Source organism: Dasypus novemcinctus, chromosome 2, assembly GCF_030445035.2.
Source record: "Dasypus novemcinctus isolate mDasNov1 chromosome 2, mDasNov1.1.hap2, whole genome shotgun sequence".
In the NCBI taxonomy this organism is placed as follows: Eukaryota; Metazoa; Chordata; class Mammalia; order Cingulata; family Dasypodidae; genus Dasypus; species Dasypus novemcinctus.
In genome coordinates, this window is record NC_080674.1 from 82668588 (window position 1) to 82689582 (window position 20995).

Here is a 20995-nt window from a genome sequence, read left to right on the forward strand (position 1 = left end):
AAAGGTAATCATTGAAGCAGTTATGAATGACCATATTATTATATTGTACTGTTTGGTATATAATTCCACTTCTTATATGTGTTAAAATGCAAGTTCATAAAGAATAATGATAAATCTATGGTTTTGGACATACAAATTGTACAAAGATAGATGAGTACAAAAAAAGGTGGGAGGATGGAGAGGTATGCAAACTGTATATACATGCTTTTAAAGACAAGTTGGCATTAACTCATATATGATTATTATATATTTTGGGGGCCCAAGGAATTGGGGGAAGGCAAGGGGGAGCAGTTGAATATGGGAAACTGTCAGGTATATGGTTAAAACTATAACATTGAGAAAACTCTTTAGAAAATTTAATAAGGAAGGATTATGTGTTTAAGGTGCTTAAGGGGGGGCATCTGGCACAGGGGCAGGCTGCTAGGGAGTGTGTGACTACTCATTTTGTCACAGTGTGTTAAATCATTGGGTGGAGACCGTACAATGAGTATGATGGTGTACCCACATCCTGAGGAGACCTGATGCTCTCACACAGAGAGAATTGTGTCTCTTGAGAGAATTGGTGGCTCCCAATGGGTTAAGGCAGTCTAGTATGTCACGCCCTCAGCATTGTTGCAAGTATCTGTAAATCTGGTCCTGATTGTCATTATGGGCCCTGAGGGGAGGAAGAGAGAGGTGTAGAATAGATGGAAGCAGGGTAACTAGGGGGCAATGGAAGTGCTCCACAAGATCATGTAACGATGGATATAGGACATGTTAATGTACACCAAAAATGTAGACAAGTCTATAAGCTAAAATGTAAACCATAATGTAAAACATCAGGAAACTAAACATTTAGAAATTTGTATAGTCTAAAATATAAACCATAATGTAAACCAATGGAACCATGTTTGAAAGCTGTGTTTCAAAATCTGTACATCAGCTGCAGCAAATGTAACATGAACATGTAAAAGGATGATTGCTGGGGAAGGGGAAAAGGGTTTGATATTGGATATATGGGAGTCCCCTGTATTGCATATGTGAATTACTGTGATCTAAAACTTTTTCGAAGACAAAATTAAAAATTAGAAAAAAAATTTTTAAAAAAGAATGGATGTAGACACTGAGGAAGAAATGAAAGAAAGTGCCTTGCCACTGTACATACAGGGCAACACCTATTACAGTGATGAAAAGTAAAACATTAAAAACAAAGCTTTATAATATTTTTCACTTTTATTAATACACCAATTTATTTTTACTTTGTCTTAGTATTTCTAAATTAGTATGTATATTTCTAATCTTTAAACCCATCACTATATTTCATTTTCCTATTAATTGAGTTTGGCAATATATTAGGCTTCATTGTTGAAGAAGTTTTGGACCACAGAGAGGTTCAACTATGGCAGCAGGGGAGGAACACTGGTATGGGGTGTTATTGATGGGGGGCACATGGTTGGGAGGGAGTTCTCCAGGGCATGTATATAGGGGACATAAAAATGTTCATATATTCATTGGGTATTTTCATAGTAGTTACAGTTACAAACGACAACTGAGGGAGTGCTGAGTTTCTACTCAGGGGAGCTCTGTCACATTCCCCAATGGAACAGCAATAATCCCCTAAGTGCAATGGCAAAGACCAGTGAAGAAAGATGTTCAAATGATGAGCCCTTGATACTGTGACTATGCTTATGAGGCTGTGTGCCTGAAATATGAACTAGGCCTAGAGCTGCAGGGTGCCTAAGAGTTACCTCTTGAGAACCTCCATGTTGCTCAAATGTAGCCACTCTCTAAGCCAAACTCAGCACGTAAATGCAATACCTTCCCCCCAGCAAGGGACATGACTCCCAGGGATGAGCCTCCCTGGTGCCAAGGGATTACTACCAATCACTAACTGGTGATGCAGCTAAAAGAGACCTTGAATAAAAGGGTCAACTCAGACTAGCGGAGTATCTCAGCCTACATGTATGATCATGTGTTAAAAATGGCTTATTGACCTTGAATGAGAAATGGCAAAGAGAAATTAGTTTATATGGCTAGGATTCTTCAAAAAAGAGTCGGGAGGTCATCAGAGGGTCATGCTTACGCATGCCACTGTAGGACCCCCAAAATGGCTAAAGTAGATACAACCCTAGGTACTGGTTCTCCTGAAGGCTATGGAGACCCATAGGGTATATGGTTATGGCAGATGGATTTTGAGTTCTGTGCCATGTCAGTGGGCCCACTTTGGAATTTGTGCTCCTGAGAGTGATGGAGCTGGACTCAGATGTGACCTTTCTACATATGCCTCTTCTGTCACTTTTACTGAACCTGTGGCTGGTGCTAGGCATAGTGTATACTCAGGGGACTTGAATCTCTGGACTCCCCATGTACCAGCCGGGCCCTGAGCCTCAGCAGAGTTGCAACTCCTACTCTCTGGTTCGTTGGGCTTACCCAGGTGAGCTAACAGGGAGGTGAAGATGGTCAACCACCATACCAGGGAACCAAGAGTGCCTACAACTGCAAGCAGGAGAATTGCATCCATCAGCCATGTGGAATCTAAGCCCCCTCTTGATATGGAGGTGGAGTGGACATCACCATCCCAGGGTCCACAGGATGGAGGGATAAAATATGGATTAGAGCGGACTTACTGATATTCTACTATAAAAGTAGTGTGACTAGTAATAGAAGAAATTGTATAATTGACATGGAGAAAGTGGCCACAGCAGTTGCTGGGGGCAGAGAGAGAGAAGAAGAGATGTGATGAGGGGGAATTTTTGCAACTTGGAGTTGTCCTGAATGATGTACAGGGTCAGATGCTGGACATTATATATCCTGCCATAACCCACTGAATGTACTGGGGGAGGGTGTGAACTACTGGGAAAACTACTATCCACGTGATACAGCAGTGCTCCAAAATGTGTTCACTGAGTGCAATGAGTGTGCCACAATGATGGAGGAGGTTGTTGGTGTGGGAGGATGGGGGGTATATGGGAACCTCTTATGTTTTCTATAATGTAACCTTTTTTTGTGATGTACGTATCTTAAAAAAAATAAAATTTACAAAAATGATGGGGGTGGGGGAGTGGGGAGTGTGTTATATGGGAACCTCTAATGTTTTTTTAATGTAACGTTCTATGTGATCTATTAATTTTAATTAAACGTGTTAATAAAAAAAAATTAACCCCATAGTAACCACAAGGAAAATAGATGAAAAATATATCTAGATAGAAATGAGAAGGCACTCAATATGGTACAATAAAAAAAGCAAATAAATAAGAAATAGGCATTAAATGAAGAATTGAAAAACCAAAAAAGGTATAATACTTACAAAGACTAAGTAGCAAAATGGCAGAACAAAGTCCTTCTTTATTAATAGTGACTTTAAATGCAAATGGATTAAACTTTCTGTTAAAAAGCAGAGATGGCAGAATGGATAAAATAACATGACTCAATCATATGCTGTCTGCAAGGGACTCGCCTTAAATGCAAAGATACAAGTGGGTTGAAAGTAAAAGTTTGGAAAAAATATATACCACGCAAGTACTAACCTAAAGAGAGCTGAGGTAGCTATACTAATATCATATTAAATTGACTTTAAGACAAACACTGTAATGAGGGACAAAGATGGTCTGTGTATACTGATAAAGGGTCAATTCAACAAAAAGATGTAACAACTTTAAATATATATGCACCTAAGACCAGAGCCCCAAAATATATGAAACAAGTACTGACAGATTTGAAGAAAGGAATTGATGGTTCTACATTAACAATAGGAGAGTTTAATACACCACTTTCAATAATAGATAGGACATCTAGTCAAAATTTCAATAGGAAATACAAGACTTGAATGACACTCTAAACCAACTAGATCTAGCAGAATAATATAGAACACTTTACCTAACAACAATAAAAATCATGTTATTCTCAAATGCACATGGATCATTCTCCAGGATAGACCATATCATAGGTCACAAAACAGGTACCAATAAATTTTAAAATATTGAAATCATACAATATATCTTCTCTAACCACAGTGCACTAAAGCTAGAAGTCAATAACAAAGGGAGAAATAGAAAATTCACAATTATTTGGAAATTAAACAACATACTTTCAAATAACCAGTGGATTAAAGAGGAAATCACAAGAGAAATTGGAGAGTATCCTGAGTGAATGAAAATGAAAATACAACATACCAAAACTTACAGAATGCAGTGAAGACAGTGCTGAGAGGGAAACTTACAGATCTAAATGCTTACATTAAGAAGGAAGAAATATTTCAAATAAGAGACCTAATCTCAGAAATGGAAGAACCAAATAAAGGAGAGCAAACTAAACCCAAAGCAAGCAGAAGGAAGAAAATAAAAATTAGAACAGAGGTAAATGAAAATCTTAAAAAATAGAATCAACAAACTAAAGTTGATTCTTTCAACAAAATCAATAAAATTGACAAACCTTTAGCGCAACTGATGAAGAAAAGGAAAGAGAACACAAATAGCTAAAATTCGAAATAAAAAGGGGGGAATTACTATGAATCCAGCAGAAATAAAAAGGGTTATAAGAGGACACTATGAATAACTGCAGACAAACAAATTAGCTAACCTAGATGAAAGGGACAAATCCTAGACATACACAACCTATGCTGACTCAAGAAGAAATAGATCTCAAGAAAGCATGAACTAGTAAAGGGATTGAATCAGTAATTGAAATCCTCTCAATAAAAGCCCAGGACCAGATGACTTCACAGGGAAATTTTATCAAACATTCCAAGAAGAATTAACACTGACCCTGCTCAAGCTCTTCCAGAATATTGAAGAGGAAGGAACACTCCCTAATTCTTTCTATGAAGCCAACATCCCCCTCATACCAAAGCCGTATAAATATACCACAAAGAAAATTACAGAACAATTTCTCTTGTGAATATAAATGCAAAAAACCTCAACAAAATGCTAGCAAATGAATCCAAGACTACTGTAAAAGAATTATACACCATGATCACTGGGAGTTATCCCAGGTACACAAGGGTGATCCAACATAAGAAATTCACTTATTGTAACACAACCATATTAACAGAATGAAGGAATGATCATCTCAGTTGAAGCATAAAGGCCTTTGACAAAATTCAGCATCTTTCTTGACAAAAACATTTAGAAAACTAGGGCCAGGAGAAGACATCCTCAACATGATTTGGGTATATATGAAAAATGTACAGCTAACATCATACACAATGGTGAAACACTGAAAGCTTTCCTCTAAGGTCAGGAATAAGACAAGGATACCCATTATTAACCACTGTTATTCAACATTATACTGGAAGTTCTGGCAAGAGCAGTTAGGCAAGAAAAAGAAATTTAAACTCATCCAAACTGGAAAGGAAGAAATAAAACTTTCACTATTAGCAGATGACATGATCCTATAAAAATCCACAGCAAACTCCTAGAGCTAAGACATGAATTCACAAAGTGGTGGGACACAGGATCAACTCCCAAAAATTAGTAGTTTCTATACACTAATGATGGACAATTAGAAAAATAAATCAAGAAAAAATTCCATATACTTCTAATATCTAAAATTAAAAAAGCCAATAACTGAAAGAATCAAGGAATTTATCAAACCAAAGTTGTAAAAGACTTGTATTCAGAAAACTACAAAACATTGCTAAAAGAAATCAGAGACCTAAATAAATGGAAGGACATTCTGGGTTCATGGATTAGAAGAGTAAATATTGTTGAGATGTTAATTCCATCCAAAGGGATTTACAAATTCAATGCAATTCCAATAAAAATTACAACAGCATTCTTTGCAGAAAGGGAAAAGCCAATCATCAACATTATATGGAAGGGTGAGGGGCCCCAAATAGCCAAAGCCATCTTGAAAAAGAAGAATGAAATTGGAAAACTGACACATCTAGATATTAAAACTTTATTACAAAAAAAAGTAATCAAAACAGCATGTAATTGGCACAGAGACAGAGAGAACAAAGGAATTGAATTGAGAGTTCAGAAAATAACCCGCACATTTATGGCCAATTGATTTTTCACAAGGGGGCAAAGACCACTCAATTGAGAAAGTAAAAGTCTCTTCAACCAATGGTTCTGGGAAAACTTGATATCCATTTTCCCTGTCTCAAACTGTATACAAAAATCAAGCCAACATGGATCAAAGACCTAAATATAAGGGCCAGAACTGTCAACTTCCCAGAAGAAACTGTGGGTAAGCATCTTAGTATGTTGTGTTAGGCAATGGTTTCTTAGACTTTACACCCAAAGCACAAGCAACAAAATAAAAAGTAGATAAATGGGACCTCATCCAAATTAAAAATTTATGTGCACCAAAAAACTTTATCATGAAGGTAAAATGACAACCTACCCAATGGGAGAAAATATTTAGAAACCAAATATATGTAAGGGTTTAATATCCAGAATATATAAAGTTATCTTTCAACACAACAACAAAAAGACAATTCATTTATAAGATGGGCAAGAGACTTGAATAGACCTTTCTCCAAAGAAGATATACAAATTGCCAAAAAGCAAATGAAAAGATGTTCAACTTCATTAGACATTAGGAAAATGCAAATCCAAACCACAATGAGGTACTATTTGCATACCCACCTGAATGGCTACTATAATAATAAATAATAAATGGAAAAGAACAAGCGTTGGAAAGGATGTGAAGAAATAGGACACTCATTCATTGCGGATAAGAATGTAAAATGGTACAACCATTATGGAAGACAGTTTGGCAGTTCCTTGGAAAGGTAATTATATAATTACTACATGACTTGGCAATCCCACTGCTAGGTATATACCCATAAGTATTGAAAGCAGGTACTCAAACATGTATTTGCACACTGATTGTTCATGGCAGCATTATTCACAATTGCCAAAAGATGGAAGCAAGCCAAGTGTTCATCAACCAATGAATGGATGCACAAAACGTAATATATAAACACACTGGAGTATTATTTGACCATAAAAAGGAATGAAATCCTGATATATGGAACAACATGAAAACATCATGTGGAGTGAAATAAGCCAGATAGAAAAGGAGAAATATTGAGTAATATCTCTGATAAATAATTAGAATGAGTAAACCCATAGTTCCAGAATCTAGAATTCAGGTTACCCAGGGATGGGGGGGGGCGGGGTGGGTAGGGAATAGGGAGCTAAGGCTTAAAGAGTACAATCTCTATTTGAGCTGATGGAATAGTTTAGTAATGCATTCTGGCCTTGGTAGTTCAGCATTGTGAACAATTTACAGCACTGAATTACATATTTGAATGTGGTTAAAGGAGGAAATTTTAGATTGTACAAAATGTTACTAGCAGAAAACTTTAAAAAAAAATCAAAGGGACTGCACAACACAGTGAACCCTAAATTAAACTATGGGCTGTAGTTAATAGTACAATTATTAAGATGTGCTTTCATCAATTTTAACAAATGCACCACATCAATGATGCATGATTTTTCTGTAAACCCACAACTTCTCTTAAAAAAAAAGCAAAACAAAAAAATCTAAAGGCACTGCACACTACAAAGGGTGTATTTTACAAGTATAAATTACACTTCATTAAACCCAACAACAAAAAAAAGTATAATCCAATGCTGACTCCAATACTTCCTTTAAACTTCTTCTCGGCTTTATGTTCTAGAACAAGACAGGCATAAATGGAAGTATCATTAGACCTGCTTTCGCTTTAATCAGTGGCCTTTCATAAATAAGTGAACATTATTCATTTAATTACACCTGTAACTATGCAGTGGCCTCACTGCTGGGAGTGTAATAGGTAAGCAGAAAGCACAACCTCCTGAAACCAATTGTACCTCTCTGCCAAGATGTGTCCTTTGTGGGTTTCATTAACCAATGTCCTAAAATAAGTGACCTTTCCAGGCTCCGGGGGATTGGCTTTAACTACATGTGTGTGTTTCTTTTCCTCGGAAGGATTTAACAACACTGAGAGAACGTGCGACAAAGAGTTCATTATCCGCAGAACAGCCACCAATCGGGTGCTGAACGTCCTCCGGCACTGGGTCTCAAAGCACGCACAGGTAATGCAGTGGCCTCGTTAATTACTTTTAAGGATTTTTGTTAATCATCTTTTTAAGTCCTTACGATGTAAAACCTCTCCAGATTCTTTGGAGTTAGAGGCCTTGAAATTAGAAGCTAAGAAGAGAAAAAAAACAGGGTAAGCATACACATTCGAAGCAAACGCCCATGTATTGCCAACAAAGACTGTCTTGGGCAGCAAAAAGATCTGTTTCAATTCTACAAATCATGTGACATGGTGGAGCCAGGTACTCCTCCTCTTCCGAGGCCCCAGTGACCACAGCACCTTTCTGTGCGCACTGCAATGCGCCTCCAGAAGTACTTCTCTGTCAGTGGAGCCGCCCTTCGCGGACCGCCTGTGTGCACGGCGCCCCCTGGAGGTCAGCAGCACAAGGCTGGCTCCGGGCTGCCCGTTAGGGGGCCTTCCCGCAGCCCCACCTAGGAGGAATTTTGCCTCAGGTCCTTTGACATTTTGGTTCTGTTTTTAAATTGTGTATTAGGACAGTCCCTTTTTATCTATTTATGCATTTTCAATACAAATTTGTAGAATTTACCCATTTTGGAAAATAAAGCAAGGCCTCACTTTGCCTCATTTCTTTAAGGTGTTCACAGTGCTTTCCTTACCCACAGCCCCTTCTGGACCCGTGGCAGCTAGTTCTACACGAGGAAAGTTTTGGAGACAGAGAAGTGTACCCCACACAGCTCAGATCAGAACATAAGGGGCAGATAAAATGTGAGTTAGCTAATGAGTATTCCATATTATAAGAGAAGAAAGCAAAGAGTTACAGCATCTCATATTATATTATTCTCTGAGGCTGTCATGGATTTGCCTCATGATCCTTTTTTAACAACAGTCCATCTAATAGGCTCACTACCAGGCCAGGCTCCAGAAATCCCTGCGGTAGCAGAATTTACTAATTGGGAAAAGACATATTTGCATATCACAACCTAAAAATTCATAAATAGTCATTAAAATAAAAACAGTAAGGATAGCACTTGAAGTAAAGTACCTAAAATTCCATTTTATATTTCTTAAATAAATAAAAATGGATCTTTCATGACTCAGATTCTGAGCACCACAGTTGTTGGAACTGCCTAGTCTCTCTTCTCCATAATTTCAGCAAGCTGCTTTATAAGGAGCCATTCACCCCTGTCTGGTTTTATGACTCAGGGTCTGGAGTCCTATTTCTGGGGGCCCACTGTGGCTTGTGGGTACAAAGTTCCTGGGATATCCAAGGCTGAGCAGGTGCTGCTCAGTACCCTTCTCCAGTCTCAGCTTAGTGCATAACAAGGTGTATTTTTTTTTAAAGATTTATTTTATTTATTTCTCTCCTCTTCCCCCCTCCATTGTCTGCTCTCTGTGTCCATTCACTGTGTGTTCTTCGGTGTCCACCTGCATTCCTGTCAGGCGGCACTGGGAATCTGTGTCTCTTTTTGTTGCATCATCTTGCTCTCCTTGTGTACAGTGCCACTCCTGGGTGGACTGCGCTTTTTTTGTGTGGGGCAGCTCTCCTTGTGGGGCACTCCTTGTAGGTGGGGCACCCCTACACAGGGGACACCCCTGAGTGGCACAGCACTCCTTGTGCGCAGCAGCACTGCACATGGACCAGCTCCATATGAGTCAAGGAGGCCCTGGGCATCAAACCCTGGACCTCTTATATGGTAGGTAGATGCTCCATCAGTTGAGCCACATCTGATTCCCAACAAGGTGAATTGGTCCAGGTTCTCTAGGGAAACAAAACATGTATAATGTAAATATTCTGACATTTTTAAAATGGAAATTAGCTCACGTGTCTGTGGGTTATGGTTAGGCAAGTCCAAGTGGGTTAGGATAGGCAAGGCAAATTGGGAAGTGTGGTGAAGCTTTTCAATGAATTCCTCAGGAGAAGCTGACTTGCTGAAATAGAGATGGAAATTCTTTCTTCTGACTGCTGAAATTGTCACTTCTCTTTTTAAAGCCTTCACCTGATTGGATGAGATGTGTCTCATTGTTGAAGATAATCTCTGTTGTTTGGAGATGTAATCAGCCAAAGATGACTTGAGGCCATGAAATAGCCTCACCGTAATCATCAGGCCAGTGCTTGCTTGACCAAACAACTAGGCACCCTCACCTAGCCAGGTTGACACATGAACTTCACCACCACATAAGGTCATGCCAAGATTCCCATAGTCATCAAGACAGAGTCAAAGCCTAGAATGATTTGGCCATAGCTACCCTCCTCTCTTCTAAGTCTTCTCTCAAAAACCCTCTAACTTCCTATCAGCCTTAATCCCCGTTTCTCAATCTCCAGTGCCCTCTTTTCATATCTCAAACAGGAATTCTTCACAATTCATATATAACTCACAGTAGATAGAAACGTACAACAAGGCAATTTACAATATGCCGGTATTATTTATTTTTGGTCAGGAGGATTCATAGATGGGGAGCGATTGGTGTACAGAAAACCTTACTTGAAATAAAGAGATTTACCATAGGGTTTTCTCATCTGATTAGTACTGAACTGTACTGTGCATATGGGCAATATTAAACCAAGTAGCACCAGCCATTGGAATAGAAAATGGATTCATGTGAAAACAAAGACCACTTTATTCAGACTGTGTCCGGGTGGCCTTTAGTTCTCATTCATGAAGCATCTTAAATGTTAGCACTTTTTTGAGCAATTAGATACTTTATGAACCTGAATATTACTTCTGATGAGTAAGCCCACGAGAAAGCACTTCTGTTTCAATTCCAGTTTACAGAGGTAACACCGGACCTCGCAGCATCTCAGACTCTCCCTCTGTCAGGGCTATGTATGTCCAGTACAATTACTCAGATACGGCCTTTGATATTTGGTTCAATGATATGCGAAAGGAAGTCTTATCACTAAATTATTTGCCTTTTCTTGCCTTATCACTAACTTATTTGCCTTTTCTTGCCTTCCCTCCACATGTGAGTGGAGTTGAGGGATCTACGGTTGTTTTCCAATTTTTCCTCCCCTGGTCGACTCCCCAGAATTTCCACTTCAATTTATAGAAAACAAAAGCTCCAGTGAAGGACAAGATAGTTTTATCCCCAAATAATCTAGGGAATCTACCATAAAGTATTAAATATCATTTATTTCTTATTTGTTCTATCTATCAAAGGTAACTAAGATTGGCAGATATTACCCTGAACTTTGTTCAGGAGAAGGAGAAAGTTGCCAAAATATGGGGTTGGTTCTCCAGAAAAATAAAATTTCCCTAGGATGTCACCCTTTACCCCCACTCCACCCCCAAGTGGTGCTAGAATCCCTAAGGTTTCTTTTGGAACTTCTAGCCTTTTCTTTGGTAAGTATTTGATGAAGCCAGAATATTTCATTTTTTTCTGATTTTGAAAATCTGGGGGAGCAGATGTAGCTCAGTGGTTGAGTGCCTGCTTGCCATGCACAGGACCCTAGGTTCAATCCCCAGTACCTCCACCGAAAAAAAGTCTGTCCTGTTCATACAGTCTGTCCTGGTTTCTCCTCATTTTGTTGCCTTTCATGTTGAAAGTGAGGGCACAAGGCCAAGCTGGGTTTCTTAGACATGCCTTGTCTGGAGCAGCATCCCATGTTCCCAGGCGAGCCCTGGGCTGAGGCCCTGAGCAGGCACTGCACATCTCTAGGTACTGGTTTCCTCATCTGAAGATGAGAAGAGCTACCCCTGCTTTACCTCCCCCGAGGGTATGATGAAAATTAAAGGGGATGTTGCATGTAAGCAATGAAAGGCATGAAGTACGACATAGATGCGTGTGGCTAAAGGCTGTGAGAGATGCACATTTCACCTGCCTACAACCAGCCTGCAAGCTCCTTGCAGACAAACTTTGCCTCATCTTTGCGTTTCCTTTCACAGAGTCCTGCAACCCTGGGCACATGGTAGCTGCCCAATAAATAGCTGTGAATTCAGTTTATATTTTATTGTTGCTGTTGTTCAGTCTCTCCAGGAAGTCATTTTCCAGCCTGTAACATTTCCAAAGTCAGCCACTGAAGAGGCTGTAAGCACTAATGGATCAGAAAGCATGACTGTGTTTGTAGAGAATCTAAGTAAAGAACGTGTTTCCATTGGGTGTCCACACATTTCTCCACATCTCCTGCTGGGAGGCCCTACGTGTCATTTGCACAATCCCACGACTCTCTGCAGGTGCCAGGGCTGCACAGGTTTTAACCATATGCTCCAGTGATTGCATTTTAGGGGTGTTGAGGCCAGTCATGGACAATTCACATCTGCTCAGTCTCTGTCGAAGCCCTTGTATGTATAATGTAGGACAATCTTGCTTTTCCTGGATTGCCTTATTGACCAGCCATTCTGAAGAAATGCCTGTCGACTTATTAGAGCAATTTTACCGACCATGGCAAGGCAGCCTGCAGCAGAGTCCGCGGGTTACAGCTGGCTTCCCCAGACTTCTGGGCACTGTCTGAATGACAAGTGGCCAAGAATGAAATGATCACATATTCTTTTAATTCTAGACTTAGGGGAATGTTTTAAAAGCGTGAAATCAGACAAAAAGTGACCTAGTTCCATGGAAAACTCCTTTCTAAAGGAGTTTATGGGCAAATCGTTGCTACTCCTTTTTCTATTCTTTCACATCCTTCATTCACTCACTAATAAGAATTGAGCACCAGACTTTGCCAGAAGAATGGGGTTGTGTGAATGAGGGAGACCCCCGTGGCCCCTGACCTCACGGAGATCCCAGTCATTGGGAAAAACTACCCCTTGTGGTCATTGTACTTAGTGCAGTTACTTGCGTAACATTAATTCTGATTCTTCAGATTGTCTAAGACTTTCCAGCGGAGGGCCAAGGGCCCAGGGGAAGGCACAGTAGGTGGCACAAGTCTGTACATCCTAAGAGAGGGGATAGGCCGCCTAAGAAGAGAAGTGAAGAGCCCCTGCAGTCAGTCCAGCCCCCAATTCAGAACACCCACCTATGAGAGGCTGTGGCAGAAGAGGCCAGTCAGAAGGTGGTTTCTGGAGAGAGTTGTCAGTGTAAGTTCTTACTCCCCTGGGGAAGAGGTGACACTTGCTGCTCCCCTCAGGCCTTATGAGGGAAACTTCAAGGAAACCATCCTGCTAGCCAGACCTGTTTAAAGGGAACCGTGCTTGCCTGGGGCAAGGGAAGAGGGATTGATGCTTTGGGAGTGAGCAGCACTCTTGAGTGTTTCTGTGAACCAGGTCGACCCCTGGGAAATCTAGCCTGGTGTTCTTGGGTCGTGCCAAAGAGGACTGCCTGAAGGGGGGCAGCTGAGGGCTGGGGTAGAATTGTTCGAGTAACAGCCTCCAAAAATGCCCCAAGGAGGAAGAGCGAGCCTCTGTCCCTCTGCCCCTCCAGAAGCATATCAGGCTGTGTGTTCTTTCCCCTGGAACTCACCCTGAAGGAGCAGAAGTCATGGCAAGCAAATGGGGGAGGTGGTGGGGCAAGAAAAATGGCCTCCTGAGGAGAGCGCCAGGCTTGAAGCAGGCCAGCCTAGGCATCAGATAGATGTCTTGTTTTGGACCCAGCTGGTGTTTTGATTAATAGTCTGGATTCAACATTTTGATTGATGCAATGAAACTGCTTGTAACTAAAACACACTAGGTAACTTCCCGAAACTACACTACATGGAAGAAGGGAATGACGGGCTACAGAGCAGTTTAATGGGGTTGGTGAGCAATAGTAAAGCTTTTTGATGACTTCATCACTGTTTGTGATTTAGGAAATATAGCTTACCTTTGGCAAGCAATTTCACAGAATATATCAAAATAACTCAGCTATTATATTTCTAATTCATTTCTGTCCTCTTAGTTTCATTTTACAGTGAGCAAAAAGATGCATAGTTGACAGTGAGGAACTCGAGTTTATATTTCAGTTTAATACTTTGAATTTTTTATCTTTTTTATTGAGATATTACATACTTCATATAAGATACACACTAAACTTGAGTGTGCAGCTCAATACCTTTTTGCATATGTATACACCTGTATACCTATCATCCACATCAGAATACAGGACATTTCTATCGCTTGAGAAGGCCCCCCCAGTCAATGCCCCTCTTCTCACCAAAGATAAGCATTCTGACATAACACTTTATATTAGTTTTGCCTGCTTCTAAACTCATAAATAGAATCATACAATATGTAGGCTTTTGTGTCTGTTTTCTCTCACCCACTACGTCTGTAAGATTCATTCCATTATTGTATATAACCGTAGACAAAGATCAAGTAATAATATATATGTCAATATAATGTGGATATCCTTGCACAAATACAACACTGTCTTACTCACTATAGCCTTGTAATAAGTCTAGAAATCTTCTGGGGGTGTTTTCCCCTGATTTTAAACTAATAATTGTTAAGTATAAAGAATTTGGAAAATGCAGAAATAAAAAAAGACGAAAATTTTTAAGTCATTTAGAACCTCCCAACCAGATGTAACCACAGTTAACATTTCAGTACATATTCTTTCTGTAAATAATATAATTATCTAGATATAAAAAATATTTTTAAACCAAATTATGCTCCTTGAACATTGAGGCTGTTTCAAGTTTTCCATATTATATTTGTCCATTAATTTCTACTTGATTTTTGGCTAATTTCTTTAGCATAAATTCCTGAAAGGGAAATTACTGGGTCAAGAGTTTATACTCTCTTTATAGCTGATGCTAAATTATTTCCCAGAAATGTAAAATTCACAGTATCTCTGCCTGTTTATGACAGGTGAGGTGAAATACCTCACCCCTGTAAATATTGACAGATCAGGAACAGGTAATGCCTGTTGCTAAGGTTTTCACTACAGATGCAAGAAAAAAGGTCCTCACACTTTCTGTCTGTCTGGTTGTGGCAGCCAAGATTGAATGGGGCAACATAGGAAATTCTAAAAACATGGGGCAGGGGAAATAATCTTTGCTGCAGAAATAAATTTGTAAACAAAAAAAAATTGCTTTTCAAAAATTACTATTTAAATTGGACCATTTTTTCATTGATATATCTTGCCCAGTTTTATTATTGTTCTAATTTATATTATATACATTTATATATGCAGAATAAAAGCCATTATTTGCCAATTACATTCATTTGTTCCAATTTGTTCTTTTGCTTTTAATATTGTTTATTTTATCTTTACATACATGCATTTTCCCTATTATAAGACAGTGTTTTGTAGACTTTATCCTATAAAAATACACACACACACACACACACACACGTAACAGTTCCTATCTGTCTTTTTGTTAAAATAAATATTCCATAACACTTCCTGAACACAGTTAACAAATACCTGCTGTCTGGAGAATTAGACAAGAATTAGCAGCTCTCACAACCCTCACAGCTCTGTAGTCATTCATAGCAGCTGAAAATGAAAGCTATTACATGGCCAAGAATCACAGCAGGAGCTGAACTCTGGCCCAATCTGACTGTTAGCGTGGATCTTAAAGCTGGAGGGGACTTCTGGAGTCTGTTGGAAAAGAAAAAGGCTATAGTTAAACACTTGGACTTTGGAGTCAAAATAATCTGGATTGCAGTATTTCCTCAGCTATTTATTAGCTGTGTGACTGAGCAGGCTATTTATCCCTGGCCCCAAGCTGCTCTTTCTTCATCTATAAAAATGGACTTTAATACCACTTATTCCCGTTGGTGATTGTGAGATATTATATGAGGTAACACATATAGAATAGCAATTATAAATGGATGCTCAAAACATCCAAGATGGCTATTTTTGGTAGACCTCGCCTTGTGGAGGTGGTATCTGGTTTAAACCTAGACTTTCAGGCAGGCCAAATGTTGCTACCCCATTTGGTCAGCAAGGCAATTAAGTCTCAGAGAGATTCAATGGTGGGAATGTTTGACCTTACATGTAATATCCAATACAGCAACCTCTAGTCACATATGGCTAGTTGAGCCCTTATATTGTATTTAGTGTAGCTGAGAAACTGAAATTTTAATGGATTTTTTCTTTATTAGAGAAGTTGTGGGTTTGTAGAACAATCATTCATAAAATATAGGAATCCCATTGTACTACCCCACCAACAACAACTTGCATCAGTGTGGAGTGTTTATTACTGTTGATGATAGCACATTTTTATTTATAATTGTGCTATTAATTAAATTCCATGGTTTAATTAAGATTATCTGTGTATATAGTTTCATGGATTTTTAAAATTCTGTTACCATATTTACAATCTAATATTTCCCCTTTTAATACGTCAGTACTGTTCATTCCTTTCACAGTGTTGCTCTCCCATCATTCCATCATTCCAAACATTTCCATCATTCCAAATAGGAACCCTGTACATTTTAAGCCTTACCTTCCCTTTCCTAACCCCACCCTGTCCCCTGGTACCCTATATTCTAGATTCTGATTCTATGAATTGGCTTATTCTAATTGTTTCATATCAGTGAGACCATACAATGTTTTTCCTTTTGAATCTGGCTTATTTCACTCAACATGATATCGTCAGAGTTTATCCTTGTTGTGGCATGTATCAGGACTTCATTCCTTTTAATGACTGAATAATATTCCATTGTATGTACATCCCACGTTTTATTTATCTACTCATTGGTTGATGGACACTTGGGTTGCCTCCGTCTTTTGACAATTGTGGATAATGTCACAATGAACATTGGCTTGCAAATATCTGTTCGAATTCCTGCCTTCATTGGGTATATACCTAGTAGTGGGATTACCAGGTGGTTCTATATTTAGCTTTCTGAGGAACTGCCAAACTGTCTTCCATGGCTGCTGCACTATTTTACATTGCCATCAGCAGTGAATGAGTGTTCCTATTTTTCCACGTCCTCTCCAACACTTGTAATTTTCCCTTTTTTTTCAATAGCCATTCTAATGGGTGTGAAATGGTATCTCATTGTGGTTTTGATTTGCATTTCCCTGAAGGCTAATGACATTAAGTATCTTTTCATTTGCTTTCTGGCCATTTGTCTTCTTTGGAGAGATGTCTGTTCAGTTCTTTACCCCATTTTTTAATTGGGCTGTTTGTCTTTTTGCTTTTAAGTTGAAGGATTTCTTTATATATTCTGGATATTAATCCTTTATCAGATATGTGATTTCCAAATTTTTCTCCCATTGTGTAGGTTGTTGTTTTACTTTCATGATAAAATCCTTTAAGGAACAAAGATTTTTAATTTTGATGAATTCCCATTTATCTATTTTTTTTCTTCTGTTGCTTGTGCCTTGAATGTAAAGTCTAAGAAACTGTTGCCTAAAACAACATTCTGAAGGTGTTTCTCAACATTTTCTTCTAGGAGTTTGATAGGTCTAACTTTTATATTAAGGCCTTTGATCATTTTGAGTTCCTATTTGTATATGGTGTGAGATAGGGGTTCCCTTTTTTAAATTTTTTTATTTTTTTGCATATGGAATTCAGTTTTCCCAACTCCTTTTGTTGAAGAGACGATTCTTTCCCAATTGAATGGTCTTTGCCACCTTGTCAAAGGAGGTCAAAGACCTCACCATGTATGTGAGGGTTAATGTCTGAGCTTTCAGTTCTATTACATTGGTTTATACATCTGGCCTTGTGCCAGTACCATGCTGTTTTGATTACTGTTGCTTTGTAATAAGTTTTAGGATCAGGAATGTGAGCCCTCCAAATTCATTCTTCTTTTTCAAGATGGCTTTAGCTATATAGGGCTCCTTACTATTCCATATAAATTTGATGATTGGCTTTTCCATTTCTCCAGAGAAGATTGTTGGGATTTTGGTTTTAATTTCATTGAATATATAAGTTGCTTTGGATATTATTGACATATTAACAATATTTATTCTTCCAATGAACACAGAATATCCTTCCATTTATTTAGGTCTTCTTTGAGTTCTTTTAACAATATTTTGCAATTTTCTGCATACAAGACTCTTATATCCTTGGTTAGATTTATTCCTAGATATTTGATCCTTTTTGTTGCTATTGTGAGTGGAATTATTTTCTTGATTTCTTCCTGTGACTGTTCATTGCTTGTGTATAGAAATATTATAGATTTTGGGGTGTTGATCTTGTACCCTGCCACTTTGCTGAATTCATTTATTAACTCTAAGAGTGTTTTTGTAAATTTTTCAGGATTTTCTGTATGTAGGATCATATAATATGTAAAGAGGGAAAGTTTTACCTCTATCTTTCCTTTTGGATGCCTTTTATTTCTTTTTTCTTGCCTGACTGCTCTTGCCAAAACCTCTAGTACAATGTTGAGTAACCGTAGTTACAGTGGGCTTCCTTTTCTTGTTCCTTCCCTTAGAGGGAATGCTTTCAGTCTTTTACCATTGAGTGTGATGTTAGCTGTGGATTTTTCATATATGCCCTTTATCATGTTGAGGAAGTACCTTTCTGTTTCTAGTTTTCTAAGTGTTTTTATCAAGAAGGGGTGCTGGGTTTTGTCAAATGTCTTTTCTGCATCAATTGAGATGATTATGTGTGTTTTATCCTCTATTCAGTTAATATGGTTTATTTCATTCATTGATTTTCTTATGTTAAACCAACCTTGCATATGAGTGATAAATCCCACTTTATCATTGTATTAGTCAGTCAAAGGGGTGCTGATGCAAAATACAAGAAATCTATTGGATTTTATAAAGAATATTTATTTAGGGTAGAAGCTTACAGTTACCAGGCAATAAAGCAGAAGTTACTTCCCTCACCAAAGTCTGTAGCCATGTGTTGGAACAAGATGGCTGCCAATATCTGCCAAGAGTTCAGGCTTCCTGGGTTCCTCTCTTCCTGGGGCTTGTTTCTCTCCCAGCTCAGCTTCTCTGCTCCTCTATGTGCTTACTTCCCAGGCTCCAGCCAAAAATCTCAACTCTGTCCTTTGCCAAGTCTTTTATCTATGAGTCCCCACCCACCAAGGGGCAGAGACTCAGTACCCTACTGACATGGCCCAATCAAAGCCCTAATCATAATTTAACCAAGCAAGAGTGAAACCTCAGACAGACCAGTTTACAAACATAATCCAATATCTATTTTTGGAATTTATAAACCATGTCAAACTGTTATACTCATGGTGTATAATTCTTTTAATATTCTGGGTTCAGTTTGCTAGTGTTTTGTTGAGGATTTTTGCCTCTATATTCATAAGAGATACTGGTCTATAGTTTTCTTGTGGTATCTTTATCCAGCTTTGGTACGATGGTGATATTGGCCTGGTAGAATGAGTTAGGGAGTGCTCCCTCCTCTTCAATTTTTGAGATAGAACAGAAGTGGAGTTAAGTCGTCAGTGAATGTTTGATAGAATTCCCCCATGAAGCCATCTGGTGCTGGGCTTTTCTTTGTTGGGTGGTTTTTGATGACTGATTCATTCTCTTCCCTAGTAATTTGTTTGTTGAGATTTTCTATTCCTTCTTGAGTCAATGTAGGTAGTTTGTGTTTTTCTAAGAATTTGTCCATTTCATCTAGTTTATCTAATTTATTGGCATATAGTTGTTCATAGTTTCCTCTTACAGTCCTTCTTGTCAGCGAGGTCAAATGTCCCCCTTTCCTTTTCTGATTTTAGTTATTTGTGTCATCTTCCTTTTTCTTCATCAGTTGGGCTAAACATTTGTCAATTTTATTCATCTTTTGAAAGAACCAACTTTTGGTTTTGTTTCTCTTTTTTTTTTTCTATTTCATTTATCTCTGCTCTCATTTTATTTACTTCCTTCTCCTTGTTTTTGGTGTAGTTTCTTCTTCCTTTTCTACTTTCCAGTTTTGAAGTTAGGTCTCTGATTTGAAGTCTATCTTCTTTTTTAATGTAAGCATTTAGAGCTATAAATTTTTCTCTCAGCACTGCCTTTGCTGCATCCCATATATTTTGGTATGTTGTATTTTCATTTTCATTTACCTCAGAATATTTCCTAATTCTGCTTCTGATTTCTCTTTAAGAGTAGTTTAATTTCCACATTTTAAAAAATTTTACATTTTCCTACTGTTAATTGATTTCTAGCTTCATTCCATTGTGGTTGAAGAATATATATTGTATGATTTCAGTATTTTTAAATTTCTTTATACTTGTTTTATGACCCAGCATGTTGTCTATCCAGGAGATTGAGCCATGTGCACTTGAGAAGAATGTGTACTCTGTTTTTATTGGGTGCAGTGTTCTGTATATGTCTGTTAGGTCTAGTCGCTTTAGTGTATCATTCAAGTCCTGTACTTCTTTATTGATCTTCTGACTAGATGTTCTACCCATTATTGAGAATGGTGTGTTAAAGTCCCCTACTATTAATGTAAAACTATCAGTTTCTCTCTTCAAATCTGTCAGGATTTGCTTCATATATTTTCAGGCTCTGGTGTTAGGTGCATATATATTTTAAATTATTACATATTCCTGTTGAATTGTTCCCTTTTTTAGTATATAATGACCATGTTTGTCCCTCTTAACTGTTTTTGACTTAAAGTTTATTTTTATCTTTTATTAGTATAGCTATCCCAGCTCTCTTTTGGTTACTACTTGCGTGGTGTATTTTTTCTGTCCTTTCACCCTAAACCAGGGGTTTTAGCCTTTTTTGTTCCACAGACCCCTTTGCCAGTTAGGTGAAAACCACGGACTCCTTACTAAGTCTACAGTGTACTGGGTATTATTTAATATATCACACCCACACCAACACGTCCCTACAAGAATAATGGGGCACACCTAAATTAGGTTTATGTGGAAAAACGTGAAACCTTTATGTAACATTAGTGTTAGAGTTCTAAAATCTCAAAGATGTTGGCTGTTTCCCAATAAGGGAACTTACCAACAAGTATCCTTATGTCCCACAGAGTCTGGGCTTTGGGACTGCAGCTTCAGATCAGTGGTGAAGGGGGACATGCCCTAACTGGGGGGACAGCAAGTGCTGGTGTGAAGACCTGCACCTAGTCTGTTCATGATCTCAGGGACCGGGTAATCTTAAAATGAGAGCTTAGGCAGTTCATCTCCATTTTATTATTTAAAAAATTTTTATCTATTTTTTGGCATTGTGTAGAGAGATACAAAATCCAGTGTTACATTAGAGCACCAAGTTCAGATTTACTCTTTGTTCTGAATCTGAAACGGAGGTTGG

At 38.4% G+C, this 20995-nt stretch overlaps 1 protein-coding gene and 1 non-coding gene across 4 annotated transcripts in view; both read left to right on the top strand.

The window, feature by feature from the left end:
- RASGRF2 (Ras protein specific guanine nucleotide releasing factor 2) overlaps positions 1-20995 on the top strand; it is a 287125-nt gene that overhangs the window by 222813 nt on the left and 43317 nt on the right. For all 3 annotated transcript variants that reach the window (XM_004455898.5, XM_004455899.4, XM_004455900.5), the window contains one exon: positions 7900-8006. In XM_004455898.5, coding sequence (XP_004455955.2) covers positions 7900-8006 — 107 coding nt within the window. The remainder of the gene's footprint in view (positions 1-7899; positions 8007-20995) is intronic.
- On the top strand, positions 14716-14845 carry LOC111763555 (small nucleolar RNA SNORA31). Its single transcript, XR_002796402.1, has one exon. It is a non-coding gene; the product is annotated as a small nucleolar RNA SNORA31 (small nucleolar RNA).